At 33.9% G+C, this 15,514-nt stretch overlaps 2 protein-coding genes across 2 annotated transcripts in view; one reads left to right on the forward strand and one right to left on the reverse strand.

The window, feature by feature from the left end:
• LOC129226150 (oocyte zinc finger protein XlCOF8.4-like) overlaps positions 1-172 on the reverse strand; it is a 2,552-nt gene extending 2,380 nt beyond the window's left edge. The window contains exon 1 of the mRNA XM_054860751.1: positions 159-172. Within this exon, the coding sequence (XP_054716726.1) occupies positions 159-172 (14 nt within the window). The remainder of the gene's footprint in view (positions 1-158) is intronic.
• The window catches only part of LOC129226119 (delta-1-pyrroline-5-carboxylate dehydrogenase, mitochondrial-like), a 92,358-nt gene continuing 76,943 nt past the window's right edge, over positions 100-15,514 (forward strand). The window contains exon 1 of the mRNA XM_054860719.1: positions 100-266. Within this exon, the coding sequence (XP_054716694.1) occupies positions 211-266 (56 nt within the window). The 5' untranslated portion in view covers positions 100-210. The remainder of the gene's footprint in view (positions 267-15,514) is intronic.

The following is a 15,514-nucleotide window of genomic DNA, read 5'->3' on the forward strand; positions in this document are numbered from 1 at the left end:
ATAAGTTGGCGATTTCTAAAGAAAGAGAACGCTCGTTTAATAAATGATCGACTGCTGCCAAACTGTGTGAAAGGTATTGACCAATTTAAATGCCCGGTTTGTTTTTGTTTATTTAAACTTGTTGAAAAGAAATTCGAATCACGCTTCTGATCTCTGACATAGAGAAGGACATCGCGAACGATCTTCATTCTCTTCCCATTCGACCCGAAAATGTGGTTCACCAGAAGTTTATTACGCACACAACTGGTCTGCACCATCAAACAGAGGTAAGTTGACACTCAAAATTGTCATTAATGTGGATTCTTACGTGTCAACTAACGAACAGTTCGAGTGTTGAATTCTTTGCTGTATTTTTTCCTTGACTGCATTTGTAAAGTAATTATCTGTGTGTCTGTCTTCTTTCCTCGACGTTGGAGAGCGTTCGCTCCTTTGATATTAGTTCCAAGGACACATTTAATTCCACAAAATGCAACTACGTCCATTTTTTTTCACTTTGGAATGTCTTGACTATTTTCTGGGGAACTATTGATTAATGTATCACCGAAAGACAAAGAATGGCTTTATAAAAATCGCTTTTATGTTATTATTTGCTTTAAAAAATAAGAATGTTTCTAATTTTTATTCACTTTTGGGGCATTCCAAGGTATTTTTGACATTTATGTAGAGTCCGTAACGTGACCTTTTTTGCCATAACTTTTTAATTTACAGTTTGATTTGCAAATTATTTTAATTTGAGCTGGTGTGTTGGCAGGAAAAGATCAAAATAAAATAATATGCTAATCAAACAATAAATTAAAAAGTTATGGCAAAAAAGGTCATGTTACGGACTCTACATAAATGTCAAAAATACCTTGGACTGCCCCTTTTACAAAATGTGTTTTAATCTATATATATAAAAATCTCGTGTCACGATGTTTGTTCGGGGTAAACTCCGAAACTACTCAACCGATTTTTCTCCAATTTCATATCTATGTGTCATTTGGTCCAACTTAAAAGATAGGATAGTTTTTATAATTTTTTATTGCAAATTTCATATTAATTATGCAATAATAGTGTGAATTAATTGTTTAGTTCTAAAAATTCTTAATGGATGGCGGTGTAAGTTAATTAATCGATATAACTCTAACATCGTATGACTTACTGCTAAAAACACCATGATAATAAAACTTAGAAATGCTGCTTAGAATTTCCATATACCTTTCAAAACGTTTCCTTGAATTGCTACAAATTGCAGATTTCACACCGTTGTGAAAAGTATTTTTCTCCACCAGTATCAAGATTAACTAAACGTATTTAATAGGTGTATCAGTTTCAGAGCGATTACGGTTCGTCCAGATTGACTCGACACCCAATGAGTGCGAAAAGATATCTGGTTCACGAAGCTTTGCAAGAGTTGCAGAGGAGTTACATTCGAGCTACTTGCTTGAGAGTCTGTCTTCGCGTTAGCAATGCGTGTATTAATGCTTTGAGAGCTTTCTTAGAAAAGCATTAAGGTTCCTGGCTATTATATTAAACATGCGTTAGGCTTCTCTGAAGGTGCCAAAATCATAACTGCCTTTAACCAAGAAGACTACTGAATTCTTCAAAAATATTTCAGGTTAATTTCAGGAAGGTTAATGAATTTAAGCGGAAAACAATTATTTTCTTTATTTTGTTCCCCAAGAGATTTTTAATATCATTAATTCTTGCAAAGATACGTTCGCAACAGAAAATTGCAGTGAGAATTGCATCGACAGGCATTGCTGCTACTTCTTTTAGATGGTAGACGAACAGCACGTTCAACTTTAAAGTTGCCTATTAGATATTCATAACAAACAAAACGCAATGTGTAACATTAAAGAAAAAAAGAAAAAAACGTGGTATGGCTGTAGTGTTGCAAGAGAGTGAAATTATAATTTGGAATAAGTGTACTATGGCTCATGAGTAAAAGCATTCATTCGAAGCACATCCTAGGATTGTGCAAGATTTGAACTGCAACGATAAACTTTTAGGCGAAATCATCTGAATACTGTCTGGAGACTTCCGGCAGACATTACCAGTTATTCCGATGAAATCAACGCATGTTTAAAACAATCGTTTTTATAGCGTAATGTCGAGATAATGCGATTATCCATGAACATGCGAGTATGAACGCAAAATAATCTAATCGCATAAGTATTTTCTAAGCAATTGCTGAGTATTGGAAACGGTGAAATTGAACTGTATCAAAATATACAGTACAACAAATAGCCAGACAATTTCTACACTGCCTTTGAGACGAAAAGTGAACTAATTGAGAGTCTATTCCCAGATAAATTTAATTTTTTAAAAATCATAATTGCCTCTGTAATCGCGCCGGTTTTGTAGCAGTTTTGTTTTCGGTAAACATTCCCGAACAGACAGGAATATTTGTGGATCGTCAATTGTCGACTGTCAAATACATATCCTGATGTATGTCGCAAATTGTATTTATTGGTCGCACAAAGTCATTGGGAGTTGACACTTTCTAATGCAGGTTTGACACAAGGAGAAACAGTATTCGTCAACTGTTTAAAACAATTTTGTTGACATACTATCCAACACAATCATTATTTTTTAAGGAGAAACTATATAACTTTCACGTTTGAAGACGTATTTCATAAAGTTTAGCAAACACACAAATGTGCAAATCCAGATTTTAAACCAGAGATGAATATTAAGCTTTAGTTTTAACTGAAGCTTCTTGCGTTTCAATTTCAAATTTGCCACTTAGTTATTATGATATGCCGTCACTTGATAATTGGGCCACCGACTTAGTTAACACTGATTTCCAACGTATAACAACAGAGCAATGACGCTGTCTTAGCTACGATTATTGCGAATAATGAGCCATTACTGACGGCTGGAAAAAAAAGCTCCCCATTGATGCTGAACAAGCCTCTACAGTTGTCGATTAAAACAAAGCAGTAAACATTCCAACTGAATTTTTAAATTCCCTGGATACACCAGGAATGCGACTACACGATTTCCGGTTGAAAATAGGCTCAACAATTTATTCTTTTTCGCGATTTAAACCCACCTAAATTACGCAACGGAACACGTTTCTTCATCAAAAGTCAACAATTTTGTCGGGAAAGTTTAAAGGAGAAATGTTTGTGTTGCCACGTAATCCATTAATAGCGTCATAATTTTCAAACACATTTAAAAGGCTTCAATTTTTGATTCGTTTAGCTTTTGCAAAGACCATAAATAGATTTCAAGAACAAACAATGTCTTCTTTTGATTTGGACTTGAAACATAAATATTTCTCTTATGGGCAACCATATATCGCCTACTTACACGTGGAAAGTTATCATACTTTTCGTATTAGCAAAAGACTGGTTAAGCAAGAACATTGTGCACAACTTAGTGCTTAGACAGTTTTCAGTTTTCAAATAATAGAAACAATAGTTCGAAGTCAATGTTATCAACTTCATTGAAAAAATTTAATTTTTAGATTTTTTTAATTTAGTTAGTGTATTTTGTAAAGAAGTTATTGATTACAAACTATAGAGAAAGCTGAGGTGAATAAAATAAAGTGTAGAATCTAAAAGTGTTATGGTGGTTTACGCTTAGTTTCTACATTCGGTTATTTTACAATTAGTTTCGATATTTACTATCACTTTAAAGTTATTTTTGTTTTGTTTTTTGCGGAAGTCATACTTACAAAATATACTAAGCGTAAGTATAGTGCTTTTTCCATAGAAAATTTAGTTAGTACTTACTGAATTCAATAAGTAAGTACTTACTGAATTCAATAAGTACTTTCTTCAGCCTGCACTGTAAAAAAAAAAAATTCGAAACGTTTCTGAGTAAAACTTTTCGATACTTGCTTGCAGTTCTGACTAAGCTTTGGCTATGTTTGCATTACTGCTTATAGAAGTTCCTTAATAAATCAGAGCGGTGCTAAGCTTTTTTTGTATCCCTTCCTAAGTTTACAGTAAAGTTCCAGAAACACGACTAACTTCAAACGGGAGGATCTTCGAATTTTTCAAGAAGCTTCCGAGATGATTTCAGGAAGGTTATTAACTTTTATCGGAAAACTTTCCGGGTTTTGGCATGAGATGTTACTGGAAGAAATTGGCCACATCAGCTGCCCACAATTTTCCAGTAACATTTAGGAATCGTTTTTACATTGAATCACGCCCATTATCAATCTCATATGTTTTAAAATCGGCTATACTATTTTAAGCTCTATTAAAAATATTTATTTGATTCTATCAAAATAATGAGTAAAAGTTTATTTTAATCCAACTTCTTTGCCACAGCAACGCGTGGCTGGGTCAGCTAGTATTGCATAATTTTTGACTATGTAAATTTGCTTTCTCATCTGTGTCTGCATCATTTGAATCGGGTAATTGAAAACATCGATTCAAACTAGATGTTGGATGATTTTTGAAACAGTGCCTGATCAAAACATGTAATAGAAAAAGAAAAACTGAGAGAGAGACTAAATTTAAAAGACATAGGTTTAATTACAAATTTGATATTTGTTCTGTAATTTTTTTAAATTTCAAATCATAAGGTACTTCACAATAATAGGACTTTTTAATTTTACAAAGTGGCACCAAATTTTACTTACAATTTTAATTTTACAAAGTATACACCAAATAAATGATTCGACGTAAAATTTCATTTGTAGAGGCACCTAATAGGCTGGGTGGTGTGTCTACTGGGGGAAAACAAATGCAGAAAATGTCATGCATTTGACAAGGATATTTCTTTTAGCTCTTTGTATTGTGAAAGACTTTTTTGGAAGTGCAAAATATGTGTATGAAATTAAACAAAGTGCATTTCTGCCAGAAAATGATTCAATATTTTGAAATTTGTATCATAATGGTAGAATTTTTAATAAAGAGTGGTTGTTTAGCTTTAATCGATTCTAATATGCTAATCAATCATTAGACTACTCAAGTTTAATAAACACAATCAAAATTAGAATGTCTTTGCTATTACTGGAGAAGACGTCCCAATTCAAGGGCGCCCATATAGGGGGGAAAGGGGGGGCTCGAGCCCCCCCCCCTTGAAATTAGAACTTCCTTGCTTTTAGTACTTTTTTCTTTGCAAAAATGTAAAAACATTTCTTCTACAGCCATTAATGAATAAGTTATTAAAAATGTCAAATTTTAATGACTCTAATCTGCTCTGAAATCGGTTTCCACATGGAAAATATCCAGCTAAACCACGGGGAAAATATTTGAGCCCCCCCCCTTCAACTTTGCATATGGGCTCCCGTGTCCCAATTTGGTGTTGTTTGTTTTTTCTTGCAGAATTTCTATTAATAGCTTTGAGGATCAAGGGGGATACTTTATTTATTTATTTATTTATTTATTTTTTTTTTTTTTTGCAAAAAATTCTGAGAATCTTCTGTTTGCCAAATCATGAGTTCTTTCGCCAAATTTACTTTGCATGGGGTTCAGTGGAAAATACTTGGAGCAAGAGCCCTGGTTTTCAGATTAGAGGAAATCTTTTTTTTCAAAGCTGGGAAAAATTATATAAGATTCTGTTGCTGATTACAGTTTGTCCCCCAAAGCTCAAAACTATTTCTGCATTGAAAAAAAGGTTTGTTAATCTGAACCATGCATATGCAAAACTTTTTGAAATTTTTTGTTCTAATACATTTGATTTGACCTTTCTTTTTTTTTCGCTGTGTGAAGTAAGATGCTTCATTTTGTAAAAGTATTATATTATTTTTAGTTTTAAAGGAGTTGAAAAAAACTTTGTTAATCTGAAACAATACAATGATTTTTGAAATTTTTTCTTCTAATATTGTTGATTTGACCGTTCTTTTTTTGGATGATACGCCATTTGGGGGGGGGGGGGGGGAGACCTCTGCAAAGGACAAAAAACCAGGCGATTGAGTACATTCTTTGGTTCTGCCAGGTTTGTTGTGCTTATAGTCCCAAAGTTTCTAAATTCGGTTCTGAATGTTGAGAAATGTCAAGTATACTATATTTAGGTTATAGAAATGAGTGTACAAGTTATTATTTACAGTGCATTAGTCAGGCAGTAAATGTTATTGATCTGGTATCTTGATAAATCAGGACTTAAAGTTAAGGTAGTCACAGTGCAGCATTGCAAGTAACAAAGCCTATAGAATGCTCAAGTTTATTAATACAGTAAAAGACCATTATAACGCCGACCTATATAATGCAATTCTCTATAAACCGCACTACTTTTCAGAAGTAAACAATAGGTTTTGAAGTTTAAACAATCCCTCTGTTTTGCTTTGCAAGCATTGAAATTGTAAAGAAAATCAAATTTTGAAATAGTTTCTCATTTTTCCATCTTAATTCAAAGCTTTTAAAGGAAAATGAGTACTTATAGTAAACAGAAAATACCAGTTGGCTCTTGAAAATGCAGCTGTTATGCAAACCATGAAGCTAGCAGAAGTGCAGGATTTTGATTGTGAAACATGTTTATTTGTGGATAACTAATTGTAATAGTGCTTTAATACTCATTGCAGATAAAACTCATTCTGAAGTGCTAATATATAGATATATTCTGAATATTAGTTTCAAAATTTGAATGTGAATTGTTTGTAAAATGACCTATATAACGCAAAAACCTGTATAACGCAAAAGCTCTGGTCCCAAGGTGTGCGTTATAACGGTCTTCTACTGTAGGTCTATTTCAAACAAATCTAAGATTCTTCTACCTTTTTATAAAAGTTTGGTAAGGCCTCATTAGGAGTATGCTGTCCAGTTTTAGTCTCCTGATCTCAAGAAAGACATTTCTTTATTAGAAAAGGTTCAAAGGAGGGTCACTAGACTAGTTAGGGGACTTTCAGATTTGGATTATGATACTAGACTTAAAAGGCTTAATATGTAAAGCCTGAGTCGTGTAAAGAAGAGTCAGAGGGGACATGATTCAGTTGTTTAAATTTATCACACTGTAGGATGATGGGTTATTTTTTTTCGTAGAAAGTTCAACAAGGGGTCATTGTTTTCAGCTATTCAAGCCCTAGAATATCCTGAAAATTAGGGAAAATGACTACTTTAGTAGGGTTGTCAAAATTATACAGTAAAACTCCTCTAATGCGGGGGCACTAACGGGACAATTTTTTTTGTCCACAATAGAGGGGTGTCCACAGGACAGGGGCATAATAATATTATTTGCATTGGAATCGGGGAATTAAGAATTGTCCACATAAGAGGGGTGTCCACAGGACAGGGACATAATAATATTATTTGCATTGGAATCGGAGAATTAAGAATTGTCCACAATAGAGGGGTGTCCACGGGGCAGGGACATAATAATATTATTTGCATTGGAATCAGGGAATTAAGAATTGTCCACAATAGAGGGGTGTCCACAGGACAGGGGCATAATAATATTATTTGCATTGGAATCGGGGAATTAAAAATTGTCCACAATAGAGGGGTGTCCACAGGACAGGGGCATAATAATATTATTTGCATTGGAATCGGGGAATTATGAATTGTCCACAATAGAGGGGTGTCCACAGGACAGGGGCATAATAATATTATTTGCATTGGAATCGGGGAATTAAGAATGAGGAACCTGCATGGTTCTGGTAATCGCGGAACGTTGATTGATTTGAATAGTCTTCTACTTAAAACTCCCAAAAATGAACTCAGTTTTTAAAAAATCGACTTGGATTCTTCAAAATTACAGCTTAAAATTAGCTAAAAACGGAACGAAGCTCACGTGACACAAAAAGAGGAGGAGCATGCACAACGTCAAGATTCAGTCCCTGGGTTACAATGGAACCGGTTCCAAAGGAGTCGAAACGAAGGGGATAGGAGCGCAGCGTGGTTTGCCGTTGTTTGTTGAAAACAAATGTGCTCTTATTTTGATCTTCAGAAGAGGAAGAGGTGTATATTTTAGCTGAATCACCCACCCTCAACCCCCGAAATTCCGACAACAAGAAAACTTACTTTGAATTGAACATCAATATTTTATTCACAAGTAAATTACTTCAAATTGTTTACACAATAAATTAAATACAGAGCATTTATTGACCCTCTATATGTCATGGGCTTACGGTTTATTCAGAACACCCCCCCCCCTCCCTTTGAAAAATTCATTTTGAGCTGTACATCATTAAATAATTCAAAATAAAATCACTTTAAAGTAAAATTTAAAAACTAATAAAGAAAACAAAAATGAAAGATTTATTTCCATATTTATGGATACCACTCAGAATTTTACAAACTAGACCAGTGCCAGTGACTGCAGGGCCTGATTAACTAAAATTGAGGCCAAGGCCTACAATGCTTTGGAAGCCCCCCCCCCCCCCCCCCCCCCCCTCTATTCTATCACATTGAGTCAACGCAAAATAATGTTTAACATTTACTTAAAGCATGATTGGTGATTTTTTTTTTTTCACAAAAATACATGATTTTTTAATGCTGTCATTGGTTTTTTAAAAATTCGAAGCCCCTTAGGAGGATTGACCCCAGGCCCAGGGCCTAGTAGACATGTGCCTTAATCAGGCCTGAGTGACTGTCACAGCTTGCAAAAGATGCTGACATTCATTAAACAGTATTTGTGTTCATTAATGAGGCAGAGCAAATTAACACTACTTGCCATTTTAGCCATGAAAAATAATGACACTCAAAAAATAAATTAAGAAGATATCAAACAAATTGCGAGTGTCAAGCTAGGCAGATACCTCTCCCCGCATCGAATATGGGGGAATAAACCTTCTTAATTTAATACTTTATAACATTAAGCAGATATCAACTTTACTGTTTTCGATCTTTGTCAAATTTACGCGCTTTTTTTTTCCTAATGAAGTTGTTTCCATTAGTCAAAAGTACTACTTTTAATAACTGAAGTTTATAGAACGAAAAAGAAATAACACGGAGCCGGGAAAATCTTTTATTTTTAAAACGTTAAATTTTTAATTAATATTTCAAAACGTCCGATTTTTAAAACAAGGCGTAATCTTTATGACATCAAAAGTGATGAACTTTGGCGCGCTGAATGTTTACGCTTGCTGTCTAGCACGTTTCCAGTTTATGATAATTCAGAAGCGAATTAAATATTGTGCCCTGCGGTAATGGCATCAGTGAATGATATTTCATCACTTGTGATGTCATGTGCAGAAGTGTAAAAAAAGGAAATTGAATCTGCGCACCGATTAAAATAATTTTTAAGAATATTAAACTTTGTCAAATTATTTAAAAAATGGTCAAATCCTATGTTTTTAAGCATGCTCTTTCAGGAAAAAAATATTTCTTATAAATTTCGGAAACAACTCCATTCTCTTTATATCTTTTTTTTTTTTTTTTTTTTGGCCAGTTCAAATCGATATTATTGATCTGAAAAATAACACGTAATGTGTTACGTCAATTAATAATCATTATTTCTGTGCTTTTAAATGCTTATACATGTTTTTAAATTGATTTAAATGCGTAGTGAATTAATTTTTAATTGCTTCTTTTTTTATCTGATGTAGTGACATTTTACAGATAAATATAATTTAGTTTTTTAACAGTATTCTTTTTTTTCGAAAATTGTTTTTTAAAAGCTAACACTTTATACATATAAATAAAAGTTTCATTTGCTGCTTTTTTAATATTAACTACCTATATAATTCAGATTTTTATTCATTAACAATTAAATTACGAAGACGTTCGTCTATTGTGCATTGAAGTTACAACGAAACAGCTTACTTTTTCTGGTCGCATGGAGGGGCGGGGGGGGGGGGGGAGTGTAACGTCACTTCTTCGTACGACCCGGGCTTTGGACGCAGAAGTTAGAGCAGAGGAAAGTAATACAAATTAATAAATGAAAACTATATTAATCTTTATTGTAACTCTTTCGAATTTTCTACTTCTTTCAATATGTTTTTAAGTAAAAAGGAAATATGATTTTAAATTTAAAATTTTTGAGAATTTTATCATTTCTTCAATACGTTTCTTCCTCATTTTTATTGTTTGCTCCTAAAGTATTTTATTTATTCATTGTTACTTTTATTCATGAGTTTTGCAGACTAGAGATGCAAATCATACACAAAGCCTCTTCATTTTTTTTTAAATCTTAAAAATTACTCAAAATTCAAATCGAGACTTTTGATTTCAATAATTGTTTTGAATGCAATAGTTGAAGCAGAGCAAAATGAAATAAATCAATACATGAAAAATAACATTCTATCCTCAAAGAAAATAAACTCGTTTCAATTCGAAGAATTAAAAAAAAAAAAAAAGGAGAAGTGATCAGGGATAGCTTTTGTAAAAAGTAGAACAATTTTATATAATTAATATACAATTCTGTTATTTTCTGTTAAGTAACTTTTGCAACAGAAGAGTGAATAACACAGTTTAGTTTTCTCTCTCTCTCTTTTTAATAGTGTTGATGGCTTGCACTATTTTTATCTCTTGGTACTCTAAAAATATTCAACTTGTTATGTACGATTCTGAATATTTGCAATGAGATACAATCTAGTACTTGTAGTTCGGCAGTTTGTGCGTGGAGCCATCTTGAGAATGATAGCGATGTTCTATACACGCACGTGCGTCCAGTGCTAGAGGAGCGAGGAGCGGGAATGAATCTTGACGTCATCACCGGAGAAGGGGAAACTAAGTGGGCGGGGCTAATCGGGAGACTTTAAAAATTAATTAAAAAATAACTAGCAGTCCGAATGAACTGAAACCGGTGTCTATTGTTATAAAATGGCTTAAATTTTCATTTTAAAAAATAAAAAAAATGCATGCAGGTTCCTCATTGTCCACAATAGAGGGGTGTCCACAGGACAGGGACATAATAATAATATTTGCATTGATATCAGGGAATTAAAAATTGTCCGCAAAAGAGGAGTGTCCGTTAGGAGGGGTTTTACTGTAATTGTGTTCCGGAAGGGACTGTAATGAACAAGAGGTTAGATAGCTTTAAGGAGACCATTAATTATTGGTGCCCTCCTTGGGGGGAGGGGGGGTGTCATGGCGCAGACTGCACCATTGAAATTTTTAGGGGGTGTTTTGATGGGTATTTTTCACTCTTTAGGGGGTGATCCTGCTTCAGGGAGGGTTGTGATATTTAGGTGGGGGTGCACCCTTGCTCTTAAGGGCATCCCTGCACTAATCTTCATTTGGGACCAGAGCCAACATGAGCCCTTATAACTGCGGTTGCCGGGTCCCAGGGGTACCGATGTAGGGGTACGTAAGAGTCATTTATGACAGGGATCAGAGGGGACATGATTCAGTTGTTTAAATTTATCAAAATGAATGATGTTAATGGATTAAATGTTTGCACTGAAAGCAGGACGAGGTGTCCCTGTTTTAAGCTATTCAAATCTCAGGCTAATCTGGAAATAAGGAAAAACTACTACCACTTTAGCAGGGTTGTGGGCACTTGGAACAGCTTCCCAGATGAGGTGGTAATGAGCAACAGGGTGGATAGCTTTAAGTCGTCACATTTGCATTTGTATTGTATTTTTAAATTATTTCATAAATTTTGAAGCTTATTAATTTCATAAATTTAAAAAGGAAAAGTCCCCCTTTCCCTTTAAAATCTATGAAATCAGTACTATTTGAACACATACAAGCCAGCCCTCCTCAATGGCTGGGCTCCATGTTTCTAACTAGGCTGACATGGCCTCTTATAGGCCCTTTTTGGAACTAATAAATTGGCTAGCATCAGCCTAGCTGGGTCTAGAGCCTGTACCTGTTGCTGGTTGTCACATTTGTTTTTGTATTTGTATTAACTTTAATAATGGAAAAAATTATAATTATTTAAGCCTTAATAGCTGTTTTCTCACACATTACAAAAACATTCTGCAAATATTTTTATTTATATGTTTTTTAATTTCTTATCTGATTAGAAGAATGTAAATAAAAATCTCTTCTAGCTACATAGCGCATAAATGTTGACTATAAATTAAGAAAAATATTTGTTTTTCCACTTAAATTTTTTTTAAGGGTGCAATTGACTAGCTTGCATTCCTTGAATAAAAAGGTATTTATAGATACAGTGACCAACACTTTTATGAAATTTTTTCAAACAGTATTGATTGAATAAAGCAGCTGCCTCAATAGAGAAAAATTGTGTTACAATAAAAGACCGTTATAATGCCGATGTATATAACGCAATTCTCTATAAAACGCACAACTTTCCAGAAGTAAACAATATGTTTTGAAGTTTAAAAAATCTCTCTCTGTTTTGCTTTGCAAGCATAAAAATTGTAAGGCAAATTAAATTTTGAAACAATTTTTCATTTTTCCATCTTAATTCAAAGCTTTTATAGGAAAATAAGAACTTATAGTAAATAGAAAATACCAGATAGGCTCTTGAAAATTTAGCTGTTATGCAAACCATGCAGTGCAGGATTTTGATTGTGAAACATATTTATTTGGGAATAACTAATTGTAATATTGGTGCTTTAATACTCATTGCAGATAAAACTCATTCTGAAGTGCTACTATATAGATATATTCTGAATATTAGTTTCAAAATTTGTGAAATGATCTATATAACGCAAAAACCTGTATAACGCAAAAGCTGTGGTCCCAAGGTGTGCGCTATAACAGTCTTCTACTGTATTATTTTTTTTAAAGTGAAATTCTGCATAGAATTTAAGACAACTCTTTTTAATATTTAGGCAAATAAGATTAAATATAATGAGAAGTGTAAAAATAAGTACAAATACAAATGCGATAACCAGCTACAGGATCTGGGCCCAGCTAGGCTGGTCCTAGTCAGTTTATTAGTCCCCAATGAAGATCAATGGTCCTCTTAAAGCTATCCACTCCCTTGCTCATTACCACCTCTTCTGGTAAGCTGTTCCAAGTGCCCACAACCCTACTAAAGAAGTAATTTTTCCTAATTTCCAGGTTAGCCTGAGTTTTGAATAGCTTAAAACAATGTCCACTTGTCTTGCATTCCGTGAGAAAATTTAACCCGTTAACATCTTTTATTTTGAGAAATTTGAACAACTGAATCATGTCCCCTCTGGCTCTTCTTTGCTCCAGGTGATACATATTAAGCACCATAATTTAAGACTGACAGTCCCCTTACAAAGCCGTATCTAGAAAAAATTTTTGGGAGGGGCCCGAATGCGCACATTGCCCTAATACACACACACATATATATTTTTTATATAGACACACATACACGCATAAAAATATTTAACATAGGAGATGTTTTTTGTCCCTACTTTTATTCTACTGTTGTTATTTTAATTAATATTTATTTATTTTTTCAATTTTTTTTCCACCTTGGATAACAGTAAGGATAACAGAATGGCCCTTTAAGTGTGATGTAGAACATCCATAATTTGAGGGGGTCCAGGCTCCCCCCAGGAAAATTTTTGAAAAATAGAAACAAAAATCTATTTTGAGACCTTATATGGGGTAATTGAAACTACAAAAATATGAAGAAAAATAAGCAAATAAAACCTTTTAAAAGATATGCATTCTTTTGCAAATCAAGATCAATCAAAATAAATTGCTTGCTCGACAAATCGTTGATATTAATCGACAGAGAGGAAAAACAAGGGAGGAGAAAAGAGAAGTACACCGTCATTGGCTCATATCGACTTTTTGTGTAGTTTGTGATCATCCTCTCCCCCCCCCCCCATTTTCATCAAATGTCCTACAATGTAAAAATTGTACAAAATGGTTTAAAAGAAATGGTGTAGAAATTCAGAAAATAAGCACGAAAGAGTAATATTTTGGCCATTTGGACAATTCATTTTTTACTTTTTTGCTAAGAGACAAAATTGAAGAGCTTTTTAAGGAATTTCAAAAACTTAAATAATTTTCAAAGACTCTAGAACATTTGAAATTATTTAGAGCACTTTATTTGCCCTTTCCAGAAGTTGATTGCATGAGCACAATCTTTCAAAATGATTATTACTTTGTAAGACACACCCCTTTTAAGTGAAAAGTGAATGTAACAAAATATTTCTCAAAACAAATAGTTTTTTTTTTTTTTTGCAATCACAGGTAGTGCAGAAAATGAAATAAAGTTATATTTTTTCTCATGCTTAAGATATTAACAGTTTGCATTAGACGTAAGACAAAAACAAGCAATAACAAAAGAACTTCGAAAATATTGAATTTTGGTATTAAATAAATGGCAAGACATGGAACATGATAACAAAAATGCAACAAACTACAATCAGTACAATATGCTACAAAGATGCGAGAATTGTGATTTTTGCATTTTTTATGCAAGATGTATCAAGATCAAGTAGTAGCTGAATTAAGCACATCTTGGTAACCGGCCCTTGGGGAGTCCCTGGCTGGAAATCGGTGCAGTGTAAGTTTAATAAGAGTTTTAGGGGAGGAGGGCTAGTCTACCAAACTGATATGGGGGGGGGGCTTGGCCTTGAACGGCACTGAATTGAACTGGGAAAGAGAGCAAAAAGTCCTAAAAAGGGTCTAAATTTCAAGTATGCTTTGCAGCTAATGAGAACCAGAATTGAATTTTCTGTATTCAAATTTTGACTCGTTTAAGGATTACAAAACTAAGAATAAAAAGCTTTGTTATTTTCCTTTTCTGATATTCAAAAGTTTTAAAAAAAAAATCTGTTTTACAGTACAAAACATTTTGGATTTTTTTTTTTTTTTTGGGGGGGGGGGGGCGTCGCCCCCTCTTTGGATATGGTCCTCTGTCCCCTTAACTAGCCTCAAAAGCCCTTTGAACCCTTTTTAATAAAGAAGTACCTTTCCTGAGATAAGGAGACCAAAACTAAACTGCACTGGGGGGGGGGGGAGGATAGGGGTTCATAACCCTCCCCCTCCACAAAATTATCTGTATGAACAACATGCAAGGGCCTGAAATTGATTTTCAGCCTTCAGTTTTAAAAATTCCCTCCCCCCTCCCCCATAAATAATTTCTCGTTTCACAGCTGAAACAGCATACTCCAAATGAGGTCTTACCAAACTTCTGTTTAAGGGCAGAAGAACCTTCTTAGAAATGTTTGAAATATATCTGTTCATAAGCCCAAGCTTATCTAATAATAAGGTAATAAAAATACCCTTTTATTAGGGAACTACTCTAATATTAACAAATTTTTACATGAAATAAAATAATATGGTACTTTTTCCTTTTATTTATTCCAAAATTAATATCGCTCCTTAAAACTTGCTACCTAGCTAATCAGTAGTTTTTTAAAAAGTAAATAAGACGCAGACTCAATGACCTTGGACCCAAGCATTTTGATAGCATTCAGCAATTAATCACTGTAAACAAATCACACAAGTTGATAAATTCTAACCACAAAACTTGTTCTTTTCTATTTAGGAGAAAAGATCAAGAAGATATATTTTTTCACTAAAGTTGATAAACGTGGAATTGCTGAATGAGCATAGCTGTCGTATTTTTTCCTGATTTGATGTAATAGATGATATATGGATCATTCAATTTTATCTTCTTTTACTAAGTGCTATACGATGAATACAGGCACACGGGTGTGCCTCTTCCCACTCCCATCCCAAAGGCAATGGAACTGCACCCCTCAAGCTCTACGAAGCAACCCCCAGAGCTAGAGTCGCCCCCCCCCCCCCAAAGATAAAAAAAACCTCTCAGGTTCCTCAACATGTGC

Source organism: Uloborus diversus, chromosome 7 (assembly GCF_026930045.1).
Source record: "Uloborus diversus isolate 005 chromosome 7, Udiv.v.3.1, whole genome shotgun sequence".
Lineage (NCBI taxonomy): Eukaryota > Metazoa > Arthropoda > Arachnida > Araneae > Uloboridae > Uloborus > Uloborus diversus.